The 14,902-nt window shown below is 37.8% G+C and overlaps 1 protein-coding gene across 2 annotated transcripts in view; it reads right to left on the bottom strand.

The window, feature by feature from the left end:
• Positions 1 to 14,902, bottom strand: part of gon4lb (gon-4 like b) — a 30,076-nt gene that overhangs the window by 5,858 nt on the left and 9,316 nt on the right. For both annotated transcript variants that reach the window (XM_073925008.1, NM_001201535.1), the window contains exons 12-25: positions 13,895 to 13,996; positions 13,765 to 13,805; positions 13,578 to 13,690; positions 9,729 to 9,930; positions 9,435 to 9,521; positions 8,715 to 8,889; positions 8,483 to 8,633; positions 8,052 to 8,202; positions 7,770 to 7,886; positions 4,639 to 6,447; positions 2,196 to 2,490; positions 1,934 to 2,097; positions 1,632 to 1,829; positions 1,393 to 1,536 (exon numbers count right to left, since the gene is read on the bottom strand). In XM_073925008.1, the coding sequence (XP_073781109.1) occupies positions 1,393 to 1,536; positions 1,632 to 1,829; positions 1,934 to 2,097; positions 2,196 to 2,490; positions 4,639 to 6,447; positions 7,770 to 7,886; positions 8,052 to 8,202; positions 8,483 to 8,633; positions 8,715 to 8,889; positions 9,435 to 9,521; positions 9,729 to 9,930; positions 13,578 to 13,690; positions 13,765 to 13,805; positions 13,895 to 13,996 (3,749 nt within the window). The remainder of the gene's footprint in view (positions 1 to 1,392; positions 1,537 to 1,631; positions 1,830 to 1,933; positions 2,098 to 2,195; positions 2,491 to 4,638; positions 6,448 to 7,769; positions 7,887 to 8,051; positions 8,203 to 8,482; positions 8,634 to 8,714; positions 8,890 to 9,434; positions 9,522 to 9,728; positions 9,931 to 13,577; positions 13,691 to 13,764; positions 13,806 to 13,894; positions 13,997 to 14,902) is intronic.

The following is a 14,902-nucleotide window of genomic DNA, read 5'->3' as shown; positions in this document are numbered from 1 at the left end:
AAATAGTATAAAGGCTGGAATTCAAACTCTGAAAGTCAGGAAAAGAAGAGGTTCACCCACTAAATAAGTACAACACTTTGAAACTTGTGCTGCCACTCACAAAAAAATCTCTAATAAAAAAACATTTTAATGATTTTATATTGTTGATAATGAGTAATAAATAAACCCTGGACTTAAAGATTGTGTAAGTAAAACCTTTGAAGTTAAACTCTGTCAACAAGTCTATAGACCTTATTCTGCGATGCGGAAGTGTGCTGGTTTTTGCAATTGTTTATGAACTTCCGATTCAGCAGCCTATGGGAGAAATTACTAGGAATAATAAAAGGCAGAAAATGGTCAAACTACAAACAAATATGTCCATGATTATACAGACAAAACAGAATCATACAATAAGAAAATATCAGTTTGCAACATCAAGCAGTGTAACGAGCTGTTTTTAATGTCTAAAAATGAATGCAAGTGAATGAAACCAAAAGTCTCGAGCCAAAAAGATTCAAATGGCTGCACCTACTCCTATGAAAAGAATAAGGTCAATACGTAAAAGAATAAGGTCAATACGTAAAAGAATAAGGTCAATACGTAAAAGAATAAGGTCAATACGTCAATACGAGAGCTGTATGATCATACAGATGCTGTTTTGTCAACTACAGAACCTCATACACAGACATTGTTCATTCCTTGAGTGAACTTCTTTAATGCATAATAAATGTTAAGAATAACTATTTTGGACTGCTATCTTGAACTTGTAGTGTCTGGTTGGTTTAATGTCATTAAATTGTAAATGACACAAAACTTCACTTACATAATCAGATATTCCTATATATAATCCTGGTCTCTTTATTTAGTTAGGGCGTGCATCCATCGTTTATGAAGGCATCCAGCATAAACTGAAAGCTATGTGTCCGATACCTTTGAAAGTGTAAAGCTGGTACAGTGGACTTGTCAGGTCACAGAAATGTCTAAAAAGTGATCATGCAGAAGTGTCATGCTGCTTCATTTTACTCTCTTTACTTCATACATCATCTTAAGTTGAACAGATCCGATTCAATGATTTATGCTAAGCTATGCTAAAAGTGCACCTTTCAAACTCAGAGATTGGCTGAATGGTTTAAAAAAATGTTGAAACCCAACTGTTTTACTCTAGGGGAGTTGTAAAATGAGCCTATATTCTAAAAAAGTGAACATTTGATCTATATTGAAGTCATAATTGTAAGAAAAAAAGCTATCATTAACCTTTTTTGATCCTAATAAGTTACTTTATGAAGTAAAAAGAGTACTGTTACTTAAAACAAAGTATCATTATTTTTAAATATTGCACTGACCCCAAACAGTACAGCATTTCAGTAGGACAATACAAAAAAAAAAAAACTTTAATAATGCATCTGTGCAAACCTCTTCAATGCCAGCAGGACTGAGAGGACTTCCACTCTGCAGGGCTCTGACAATCTTCTGATAATGAGAAGGATTTTCCCCAAAACTGATCTCCAGCTGACGCAGAAACCGCCGACTCCTCTCAAAGGCCTGCTGCTCCTCAAACTGTGGACACGGAATACAAAGGATACAGTTTTATTTTCTTTTTCAACTCTGACATTAATCAAATCTATGCATGCCTATAATATGATTGTAAGTACCAGTCCACACTCCAGCGCTTGTTCGGGCAAAAGGAAAGCAGCAAAGTCCTTGAGCAGCTCAGGCCAGTCCTTGAGCAGCTGTTTAAGCTGGGCAAACAACTCTATAACACTGTGGCTCTCTCCGGCTTGGTCAAACTCATAAAGCAGACCTAAAAACTCCTCCACTTTTCCTGGGACATCTTGTAAAGCCTCACGTACCTACAAAAGCAGACGAGACAAGACAATTTGAGTTTCTCTAGCCAATAGTGTATTAAAGATAGCCGGTGAGATGAAATGAGATGCTCATATGATAAAAGTCTGACCCTGTTGAGATAAGCCTGTGCGTAAGCCATGTCTTTGCTTTCTCTCATTGGGTCATTATCCAAGATGTGGTCATCATACAGCAGGAGCAGCTTTGAGGCATCTTTACTGCCTCGTTCCTGACGTCGCCCACGTTTTAAACTGCGCGGAGGAGGGCGACCACGACCTGGAAAAGTAAATCAATTGAATATTTATTAAATTGAATATTTTACCTTGGATTAAAGACTTAACAGTGGCACAAAGATAGATTTTGTGACAGCTGACCTCTTCCACGGCCTCCTACTTTCTCGCTGATCTGTGGAGGATCATCACCCGCTGGGGCGTCCCCCTCAGGAAGCTTTTCGCCTTCTCCCTCCCCTGCTTCCAGCTCATCACCCTTCATCGCCCCATCATCCTCATCCTCCGAGTTCTCTTCCTGAGAATTCTGCGATGCTGGGGAGTTCTGGGAGTTGGGGGAAGTCGGGGATGTTGGGGACGTGGGTGAATTGTCCTCCTCTGAGTCACCCTCTCTGCACAGTCTCCTCTCTGATGCCAGCCAGGTCAACTTCTCCATCGTCTCCTGCAGAAGAAACAAACATGGAGCAATTTAATAAAGCTAAATTCACCCACTTAAATCATACCTGTCACAACCCTCCCGTTTTTCACAAAATTCTCCCGTATTTTACAATTCGATCCCGCTATCACCCCGTATTTTACCATATTTCTCCTGTATTTTCAATGTTTCTATGAAAAATGGCAATAAACAAAGAGCTGATCCTCCCTATATGCAAACCTTATAACCGAACCACCAGGGGACGGCCCTTGCTCTTAAATGTCATTTTATTTAGGCATTAAACACTTTGAAATAAATACATAAACAACCGGATTCCCTTCCTTTCCATTACAGGCGCCATTGCCCCTCCTATGCAATCCTTAAAACAGTTCATGTAGCAGTGCATGACTATGAGACGCGCTCTATAGTGATAAATAGAGGCTGTTTCCCAAATGGATTCTTTACATGCGATTTGAAGTGGAGCAAAAGTGGACACTCTGGGTTTTGGGCATGTCTTTGAACAGACATTTACACACAATAATAATAATAATAATAATAATAATAATAACAACAACAAAAACAACATATAAACGCCGATGTTGGTGGGTTTTCTTTTGATCAAAACAAATTTTGTTTTAAATGAGCATTTTGAAAGCAATCGAATGCTTTCATCATTAATCTGTGCATTCATTCATTCTTTGCTCTTTAATCAGAATGTTTAAGTTATACAGTGAAGAAGAAGACTATTAATTTAAATAGGCTAAACTGCTACTTTATTTGCAGCTTTTTCTAAAGTATATTACTTATTATTTTTAACGCTTCATTTCGATTTGACTGTAAAATCCTAAAAATATTTAGTAACTATAATAGTTATGGGCTGATATTTAAACTAAACATTTTATAGGGCTTTATAGGGATTATAGGGATTATTTTACCTTTTAAAACATTTTTTAGTGATCTAAATCTTCCTTAAATTAAAACAGCTGTGACAATAATATTAATAATAATAATAGTAATTTATAATAATTTCAGTTTTTTTTTTAACAAAATCATTTAGAGTGATCAATAGTTCAAAAATGAAAATATATATTAACATATAAAGAGTTTAGATATTTAGATATAGATATTTAGATAGTTTAGCATATTTTCTTCTAAAATTAGCATTTTTCTTAGACACTTGAGAGTAGGCTCAGTAATTTTACTTTTATAGTGATGAATAGGTTGTTTTCATTGGATTTAAAGTGAAATAAGTGAAGACAAATGTAAATTTCAGACGGCCTTTAGAGGCTTTTGCATCTGAACTCTTCATATGTATATTAATTAATATTAACATAAATTTTAACGACAACAGATATTAAGTTTTAATTAATTAAGTTTTAATTAATTAACAGTTTAATTAAGTTTTAACGATAACATGTAAAGTGATAGTTTATGCAAAAATGAAAATTCTGCCATAATTTACTTATCTTCAACTTCTTGTAAACCTGTTTGAGTTTTTGTCTTCCACTGATCACAAAAAAAAAAGATATTTTGAAGAATGTTGGAAACTGGTAGCCATTGACACTCATTGTATATTTTTGTTCCTATTATAGATGTTAATGACTAACGGTTTTCAACATTTATTCATTTTCTTTTTGGCTTAGTCTCTTTATTAATCAGGGGTTGCCACTGCGGAATAAAACTGTCAACTTATCTAGCATATGTTTTACACAGCGGATGCCCTTCCAGCCACAACCCACCACTGGAAAACATCCATACACACTCATTAACAAACATACATTACAGTTTTTAAACTTGTGGGGGAAACCGGAGCACCTGGAGGAAACCCACATGAACATGAGGAGAACATGCAAACTCCACATAGAAAGGTCAACTGAAACCAGCCAAGGCTCAAACCAGCGACCTTCTTGCTGTGAGGCGATTGTGCTACCCACTGCGCTACCAGTTTCCAACATTCTTCAAAATATCTGTTTTGTGTTGAAGGGACATTTATTATTATTTTTTCTTTTATATTAGACAAAAGAACTCAAAACAATAAATGGTAAACCGGTTCTCATTATTGGGTGTACTATCAATTTAAGCATTTATCAATCATAACATTGGTGCATTTAAAAAATCATCATAAATAGACATTTTAACTTATTGTCCTTTAAATGTTTTAATACAAAAACAAACCTGAAGTTCTGGAACAGACAGCACGGATTCCTCAGATGCCGATGACATCACTTCCTCCTCATCTTCATCCTGTGTGAGGTCATCGAAATCCTCCTCTTCCTCATCTCGCTCTCCATCTCCATCTTTCTCTCCATCTCCATCCTTCTCCTCCCTTCCTTTATCACCACTTCCACCCTCGTCCCGTTTTCCGTCCCCTTCTCCATCCTCGTTCTTTTCTCCTCCTTTATCTTCATCCTGCGCTTCATCTTTCCTACTCTCGCTCTCCTCAGCCCGTCCCTCCTCATTCCCACTGTTCTGCTTCTCTCCTCCACTGGACTGTTGCTCTTTCTCATCTCCGCTGCTGTGTTTGTGCACATCCGGTGTTTCCTGTGTTGCGGAGGCTGAGTGTACAGAAGGAAGCTCTCCATCTTCCATCTCCACCCTCACCATGGCATCACTGCCACTGTCCATACTTGCATCTGGGCTGGAGTCAGGACTGCAGGAGGACTCAGAAAGCGCCAAAAGAGGACTACCAAACAAAGCACTGGCCATCTCCTCTTCCCATCTGTCTCCAACCATTTCCTCATCCACCTCCTGTCTTTCTCCATCTTCCTCTCTGCTAACTGGCAATGATGTGGTTGGGTTGTTCAAATGTACCTCAGTCTTCTCTGAGTTCTTCAGGGCTGTTGAGGTAGTAGAAATGTCTAAATGAGAGGTCTGCTGCGAAAGATTTTGCAATGTGCCTTCAGAAGGAAGTGAAGCAGGTTGGTTCAGGACAAGGGAGTCCTGGGGCAGAAGTAGGAATTGAGGAGGCCCAGTAGGAGAAACAGTCTGAACCAGCACAAACTGAGAACTGTCCACTGCAGCTGGTGCTGCGGTCTGAGGAGAAAATACAGTCCTTTGACCATTCTCGCCACTGGATTGAACTGAAGGGATGTCTTTTGCAGTTTGTGAAACGTCTGATCTCGGTGTTGTCTTTCTAGGGAGGGAACTTGTGGTGTTTTCAGCAACCTGTGTTTGAGGAACTAACTGTACAACCAGATCCGGAGACAGAGAAGGGACCGTTCTGTGTGTGTTGACATTTTCATGGGCTTTGATAACTATAACGTTATCTGATTGAAGGTTGTGTGGGACATTCAAGGATATTTGCTGATCTATAATGATGCCAGGGTTGCTTATGTTTCCAATACTCCCAGAAGAAAGGGGCAGCAGTCGGGGCAGCTGAGGGGCTGGTCTCAAAGGGGCCAGTTTTCTAGGCATGGTACGCTTCTTGTGTTTGTCTGATGTCTGTTGCTGCACGCCATGGGTCTTGACTGTCCCAGTACTAAGTAGAGGGACGTCACATTGGGGTTTCTGAACTACCGAGGGGGGTAAATTCGCAGGAAGGTGTGCTGGATTACTTGCACCCAATTCTGGAGAAAGATAATGGAAGTTAATAGGATAGGAAGCGTTTAGTGGGACTGTCCCATGGGCTGGGGTCAAAGAGGGATGGACTAATGGAAATACCCCATTTATAGGAGTGCTAGGCGCTTGGGCTAGTAATAGTACTGGTGTGGAGATATTGGTCAGTAAATGTCCTGTACCTGTGGGACACGATGGAGCTTTAGCTAACGGTGCGAGTGTACGGTTAGTAAAAGCACGCAGAATTCGAGATTTGGGCTGGGAAGGGCGACTTGCCACTTGTGATGGGTGCAAACGCAGAGAGAGACCTTTAGGGAGGAACTGTGGGTAGCGTGTTTCTTTAGGGAAAGGAAGGCTAGCAGATTTCGTGGTGGAAGTCATCGTTAAATCGCTCTGGCAAATTGACTTCTGGATCAATGGTAAGCTTTTCTGTAAAGACAAATTTGAAAAGAATAAATAAGTGAATAAATAAATAAAAATTAGGGCTTTACTTGAAATCAGACATAGCGTAAATCTATATCGGATAAAAATATTATGAGTCTTTGATGTAGTGTATGAATAACTTGTAATGTCAATTAACCCTTGTGTACTGTTCAAATTGACTACCCTTTCATTATGTTAGTGGCTGTTTTTGCTTCATTGACTTCCATCATAACGACATTTTTTCATTGCAAAGCCATGACACCATATAATCATGCACTCTTGATTGTTGGTGTTTTCCCTGTTGGGAAGAGGTCAAACTTTTCTTACTGTTGATGATCAGTTTACAGCATTAACCCTTTAGATAGGGCTGTGCAAAAATGTTTTTTGGTTTTTATATGAAGTTCTACGGAGTAAAACAGCAAATTATAGTGTCTGTGCATAAATACACTTACTACATTTACTATGTTCTGAGAGCTGAGCTGTTATTTTTTATTTATTTTTAAACATATCAAGGTAAGTGCGCAAAGGTCATTTTCACACTCTCACACAAACTATACTTCATATAACTATATAATTTTGATCCAGAAACTAAGCTTTTTTTTGCAGTAAAGTAAATAAATAAATCGATCTCTAAACAATCAAAAAATGGATTTTATGGTGTCATAGATTTGCGATAAAAAAATTTCACTATAATGGAAGTCAATAGGGCCAAAACAGCCACAAACATAATGAAAGAATAGTAAATTTGCATGTATTTGAGTATATTGTCAAATATTGTCACATTTTCCCAAAATAATAAAATAGCACCAAAAATCATTCCATTTACTTAAACACAGAGAAGTTGTGGGCAAATTAAGACAAAAAAACAAACAAAAATCACCCGAGAGTAGATGAAAACATCCCCTATATATGAAAAAATTGTATTTACTATTTTCCTAATTTCCAATTACTTTACAAAAACATTCAGTATTATCTTTGCTTGAACTGACTCGATCTAATCCTGTTTATATGAAATGAGCCTGCTCTAGTAGGTTTGAGCTACCAGAACTGTTGCTATGACAACAACTCTCGCATGAGTTTTGAAGAACAAAATGATCCTGGATCGTGTCAAATCGTCAATAACCAAATCCAGCTAATTGAGTAATCCACATACGAAGGAACGGACCCCAGCAATGTTTTTCAGATAAACAAGTATGTTGACTTAGCATATTTCTTAAATATCTGCATATTATGGTATTTTTGTGCTTTAGAAGAGTCAAAAACTTACATACAGCACCTTTAAATTGAGCCTTTTTTACGAAGAGGGAGGGTTACACTGGAGGTTGTACCTTTAGCCAGTTGGGCATGACTTCCTGTTCTCTCTCCACAGGAGGGCGCTCCTCTCCATGCACCACAGGTTTGCACACCACCGGCAAAGGAGGAACCACATGATTCTGGCAGTAATACTAGAAAATAACATTACATTGTCAAAACAATTGCAGAGCCCACATTTAATATGATTTTAATTAGGAACTTCAGAATGTTTTCAAATTAACTACACGGGAACAGGAACTTAAAAGCAGATGTCCAAGTTAACAATGCATAGGTTAAAAAACAGACACGTGAATCACCTTGATGATATTGTGTGGGTATTTGGGGGATACCATGTCCTTTACTCGCATACGCAGTTGCTCCTGACGCTTGGGCCGAATCAGATATCGGCTAATCAGTTGATATGGGAACTCTGTTTGTGCGAAGTGCTTTAAACCCAGGACTAACAAACTGTAGAGAGAGGAGAGCAGGAGAAGAGAGAGAAAAGCAAAGAGTTAAGCTACGGCTCACTGCTTTGTTAAGTGTCTGGAAGGTCATGTCAGTTGAACAGACTCATTGAAGTGCTTGTTTTGATATACGACTCAGCAAAAAGCCCATAATTAACATTTCTTACTTCACTGACCAATTTTGGCATTATGTATGTGACATTTACAGTCCAAAGGTGAAATGGGAAAAGTACTCAAACACAGGCATCAGAATAATATCAGTGTAGCTACAGAGGCATGTGTACCCGTCTTCTCCTTTGCTGTAATAATGTTTGCTGCGGGAAGGATGCAGGGCTGGATCCAGACTGCAATGTGGAAGAAGTTCTGGGTACAGAAAGACAGAGCGGGTGGCGAACAACCATGCAAGTCCAGCAGGAAGCAAAGGGTACGAATGAACTACAGAAACACAGAAAATAAACAGCATTTGGTCATGTGCTCTTCATTTGTGTCAGTTAAATTAGTATTGAGAATCCTGACCTGAGTGATGCCGGTTGGGTTTGGGAGGAAGACACGAAAGAGAAGGACTTTGCTTAACCTCCTCCAACAAGTTGATGGACGAAAGCAAATTACACACCCTAAATACACTTTTAAAACCCAGATTCACTGCTGATCTTTCCTCCTCAGCCCGCTCTGCAAATGACAGCAACTCCCCCTGTCAACACAAGAGAGGGAAAAAATTGGCAATACCACTCGCACTTATACTGCACAAAATCAAATAATGTAATAAAGAAATATAATTTATTTCTTTTTTTTTTAATAAATATTAATATACCTTACACCTTTTGAACAAAATTTTATTATAAGAACAGTTTAAAAGACGTTTTATTGTCTAAAGTGAAATTATTTTAAAACACCCCTTTCAGATCACATTATTTTTAATTTCTGTATTCTAAATGTATTCAAATCTTGGAAATTTTAAAAGAAAAAACAACATTTTAAAACTGAAAGGGAATGAGGGAGCCCAAAGAAAATCTATTTGCACTTCACGCATTTGTGCTTGAATATGCCAAAACAACAGTAGCTGCAAATTATTGTTATTATTTTGTGAGAGAAAATCAGTGTAATAAAAATAAAGATAGGTATTAAGATAATAAAATTTAGTTTAACATACAGGAGAAGCTATTTGCTCCTTCCATCTTTACAGTTTATGAGTCACATATTAAACTGGCAGAAGTAGAGAATGATGAATTTTCTTACCAAGAAATGTTTGGTGGTTTGAGCTTCAGTTTGTAGTGCCCCCACTGGGTCACACAGCATACTGACCTGGGTCAGTAATTGGACATGCTGCAGAAACAAATACAACTATAAGCAAAATTATAAAGCAAATTTAACTCATGATTAAACAGGCTTGCAGACATTTCAACTATAATAAATTACACATACAGGAAAAAAAGCGATAGCTGTTTGTGAAAAGGCTAGAACATTGAGACCAGTTAGGCCTTTTCAGTACATTAAGAATGTTTGGTGGTGTTTAAAACTGTTTAGTCTTACTTGCTGTATTTGCTGTTGCAGCTGTATCCTCTGTGCAGGTGTGACAACTAGAGGGCAGCTGGGCTGCACAAAAACCATGCCAGGCCCAGATGCATGCTGGGTAGTCCGGACCTGGTTTTCTCGCCGCTGCTGTAAAGCATCCAGCTGCTCTCTAACTGTCCGCCTGCATGCTGTCAACATGTGAGCCAGCGGCTCCTCAAACCTGATGACAGACAGAGACATAACAGAGACATAATCAATCCATCCATCCATCCATCTGCCTATCTGTCTGTCTGTCTGTCTGTCTATCTATCCATCTATCCATCCATCCATCCATCCATCCATTCATCCATCCATCCATCCATCCATCCATCCATCTATCTATCTATCTATCTATCTATCTATCTATCTATCTATCTATCTATCTATCTATCTATCTATCTTTCATCTGTTTATCTATCCATCCATCAATCATCCATCCATCCATCCATCCATCAATCATTCATTCATCCGTCTAACTATCTATCCATCCATTCATCTACCCGTCCATCCAAACATCTGACACATATACTTTAAAAATAATAATAATAAAAAAAGATTTGTGTATTTTGCAAATGTTCCTTTTCTCATTTAGACACTGAACTCCAACTTAAATTATTTAAAATATGAAATTAAACAATTTATTGTATTTTTAGCGTGTAATTTAAACTTATTTTTTTATTTTAACAGCAACCGTTAAAATAAAATTATCAGCTTTTTAAAATAGAAAGAAAAACCCTTTAAAAAGTCACTACCTTTTCATTTCACAAATTGATCTATATAAAAAAAACTGAAAAATTGAGTGGGAGACGATTTTATCAACAGTGAATTTACAAAACACTGTAAAGTGGAAACTCCATATCAGCCCAAAACCAGACCTATATGCATATGCAAATACAATTTGACAGAGCCGCATATTGCTAAATTAATAGTACAATCAACATGAACCAAAATGTAGACTCCTCATTTTATTTTTTTTTGTTTTTTTTTCTATGCAAAAACCTGACACTAATGTTCCTCAGGTCTAATGACAGGTTTAATAAAATCACAGTTACATCACAGTCATCAAACGTGACTAGCTAATAAACCAGACCAGGTCTCTAATACTCTCTGTACCCTAGCAACTGACCATTACAGGCACATGTCCACAACACACATAGACACACTCAGAGTGGAAAAGACACAGCAGACGTCAATGTACCTCTTTAACATTTAAAACCACCCATCAGGCACATAGCTGTCTGTACCTGGAGACGCACATGCATCACATATACACTCTGCATACTGTAATGACCTCTTTTCAGAGTACATAAGCTGCAACTGTGTGTGTGTAAATTTTGTGCTGATTGACACTGTACTATTTCCGCAACAATATTAATAGCATGTTTCCTAAAAGAGGTGACAAGCCAGGTGTAACAGGTTTTAAATAAGGGCTCAGACAGGAACTGTTAATCATCAGATCAAGCTTTAAAGAATGCTCTTTCAGTAGGTGTGAGGGGTTTGTTTGTGTGTGCACGTGCAGTGTACGTGCATGCAGAGGTTATCTGTTCCAGTAAACGAGCTCCATTTAAAGCCTCTGTGCCTGGATTCTGCACGTAGCACAGGCGTACAGTGCACCTGTACTGTATTCAGCTGTGGGGGATGTGATGTGTGTAACGTGTTCAGTCTGTAGTTAAAGTATACATGTAGCTCTGCAGCGTCTGTACTGGGTACTGGATCTACAGCAAAACAATCAGACACATTGGAGCATTTCTCTTCCTCCCTACCCAAACAGACACAGCACTCCTCTGCTGCTCTGTCCCAAAGGGAGGACTCTTCTCGATGCTATTTTAACGTGTATCCTTCATTTGTAATAGTAGAAATGTCATGTTTATGTAAGAAATCTAATGTGTGATTTATATATAGTATTCAACATATGAAGAGGTTCAAAAAATTTTTTTTAATTGTCCCAAGACAAAAAAAAAAACGAAGGTTGTTAAATAGTTTTTGGACAATTTTGATGTTGACTACTGTATAAGCGTATTTGATATAACAAATTTAACTGACAAAAGTCATACAAATTAGTTTATTTGTAATAGCTTATTTCTCATATGTAATCTACTGTAATGTAATGTGTATTTATACAGCGCATTTATCATATATGGCCAAACACCCAAAATGCTTCACAATCAAGAGGGATCAAGTGGATGCTGCACACCACCAGTGTGCAGCATCTACTTAAATGATGCAAACGCAGCCACAGGACAACTGTGCCAGTGTGCTCTCCACACACCAGCTACTGGTGAAGTGAAGAGAGTGAGAGAGCCAATTCGATGGGTGGGGATGAATGGGAGGCCTTGATTGGTAAGGGCCGATGGAAGGAATTTGGCCGAGACACCAGGGTTACACCCTGGATTTTTAATGACCACAGAGACCTCGGTTTAATGTCTCATCTGAAAGTCGGCACCCACTGACAATATGGTGTCCCCTTCAGTTTACTGGGGCATTAGGACTCACACTGACGCAGGTTGAGCACCCCCTATTGGCCTCACTAACACCATTTCCATTTGCCTATAACCTTTGATTTGCTTTAATTGGACTTGACATTTAAAAAACATAAACAATAATTCATTAGTGTCACTATAATTTCTAGGGAGGTCGGTTTTGAGTTTTCGTCCTCAATTCAAACCTAGAGTAGACTGAGAGGTTTCACATTTTTCCTAGGGGGCATCTACTAGTAGACCACAAGCTTAGATTTTTTTACACATCACAGACCTCCAGACCTCCAATTTTTTTGTATTAGAAGAAATAAGTAATATATATATTTTTCAGACAAAAGCAGGAACCGGGAACAGAGTCCACTCATGCAACACTTTGAAATTCACGAGTCATGAGAAAATAGTTTTTTTTTAAACATGCATTAATCGTTTTTTGGCCTTAATGTTAATTCAAATGGCCTCCCCCTAAACTCTCACTATGAGTAGACCCCACTGGTTCTTGTGCTATTAAACTATAACTGAACTACAAACTATTTATTTATCTCTGATTTCAGGGCTTCAGGCTGTGACTAAATGGTACCGTTTTGGAATCTTATTTCCTGATAGTAAAACCAGGTAGGATTACAAATTTGCCAAACTGATAAGCAACATTCCTAATATTTTAAGCTTGTTTTATGCTTAGATTTTCCATTCCTCTTCTTGTTCTTATCATTGTTACATCTAAAGGAATTGCTATGGAGTGAGGCAAGCAAAGATTAATTTATACATTATTTATTTATAAACATTTCTGATTTATTCAGGACTATGCGTAGCCTATGTTTTATATTATTTATTTAAATGATAAAATAAGACAATACAACAACATTTGGCGGCACGGTGGCACAGTAGGTGGCGCTGTCGCCTCACAGCAAGAAGGTTGCTGGTTCGAGCCCCGGCTGGGTCAGCTAGCATTTTGATGTGGAGTTTGTTAGTGTGGGTTTCCTCTGGGTGCTCCGGTTTCCTATGCAGTCATGCACTATAGGTGAATTGGGTTAGCTAAATTGTCCGTAGGGTACGAGTGTGAATGAGTGTGTAAGGGTGTTTCCCAGTTATGGGTTGCAGCTGGAAAGGAATCCGCTACGTAAGACATACGATAGATAAGTTGGCGGTTCATTCCGCGGTGGCAACCCATGATTAATGACTAAGCCAAAAAGAAAATAAATTAATGAATGACCGAAAGTATTTTTACATGGTGATTCCAGAAAACTCATACTATGAAAATAATTAAAAATAATACTATGAATGAATGAATATATAAATATATATAAACATTAAAAAAATAAATGTTAAACCTTGGACTAGGTGTGAATGTTACCTAATAGCTTGAGGGACATTGAATTGTGGAGTGTCATTAGCCTCCTCTTCACGCTCCTCATCTTCATCATGACCTTCGTCATCTGGTTCATTGGCTGCCAACTCATCATGAAACTGGAGAAAAGAAGAGAAAATGAGTGAGGAGTGACGGGCTTAACTTTCATCCTATTAGTGTTAAGTCCTCTCACCGTCTCAAACAGCTCTTCCATGAGCTCATTGACTTCCTTCTCTGCAAGAGTGAGATAAAATAAATGACAAAAATGAAAATTCTGGAAAAACTGATTATTAAACAAAACTACATCTCATATAAAGACTCACTTGTAATACGAACAGCACGATCATTTCGATAATCCTCCAAATCTGGCTCATCTAAATCATCTAAGAAGTTATATTCGGGGTCGTCATCTTCATCAGCTTCTTCTAAAAGACAGAGACAGATGAGTGAGAACAGGCACATCAGAGCAGAGATGCTGAGAGAGAACTGGGGAAAAGGTCAAGTAAAAAAAAAAAAAAACATGAGTGGAAAAAACACTGGTAGTACTGAACTGCTGACGTGCACACACACACAGATTTAACTAGACTCACATACAGAGGAAGCTATTAAGACATTAAGAAAAGTGCTGCGACAGCATCTGACTGAGTTCAATGAGCATGACTGTGATTTGTTTAAAGGACACGGTTTACACTGGTTGAGCCAAGGCAAGAAAACAAAACTGTCAAAAATCCCAGTAAAAAAAAAAAACAGTAATGTGAATCCTTATTAGCTATATTTCTGTACATAATTAATTCTTTGATGGGAATACTGGATTTTCAGATCCTTTAAAAAATATTCTTGTAATCAAGAAAAACTTATTTTAATAATCAGTGTTAAAACCTTTGCTGCTTTAAATGTTATGGTGTTCTTTGTTGAATAAAAAACAGCATTTTATTTAAGTATAATATAATTTAGTAACAATGTAAATTGTGGGAAAAAATAATTAATTTTTATTACTTTTGTGTCTTTATTTTTTTATCAGAAAAATGTTTAGACTAACAACAGATTAATCAATCTTTCTCTTTTGTATGATACTACATATTGACCAGACACACTTTCTCTTCTTATTGTGCTGCATACTTTTTAGAAGGAACTGCTGGCAAGAGGGAAATAGCAGAATAAGACTAAATATAGTGTGGGGGCCCTTGATCCAGACTGCTGTTTTATACAAAGTCTAGACATGTCACAAGGAGCATGCTGCTTGTAGAAGTTGTGAAATATATTAAAGATGCACGTAATTGTTTAGTTCTGGTATGCAGAGAAGGGCTGCAGAAAGAGGAAGTATGTCTGGT

Source organism: Danio rerio, chromosome 16, assembly GCF_049306965.1.
Source record: "Danio rerio strain Tuebingen ecotype United States chromosome 16, GRCz12tu, whole genome shotgun sequence".
In the NCBI taxonomy this organism is placed as follows: Eukaryota; Metazoa; Chordata; class Actinopteri; order Cypriniformes; family Danionidae; genus Danio; species Danio rerio.
The sequence above is the reverse complement of the archived record's forward strand: the minus strand, read 5'-3'. Positions and strand labels throughout refer to the sequence as shown.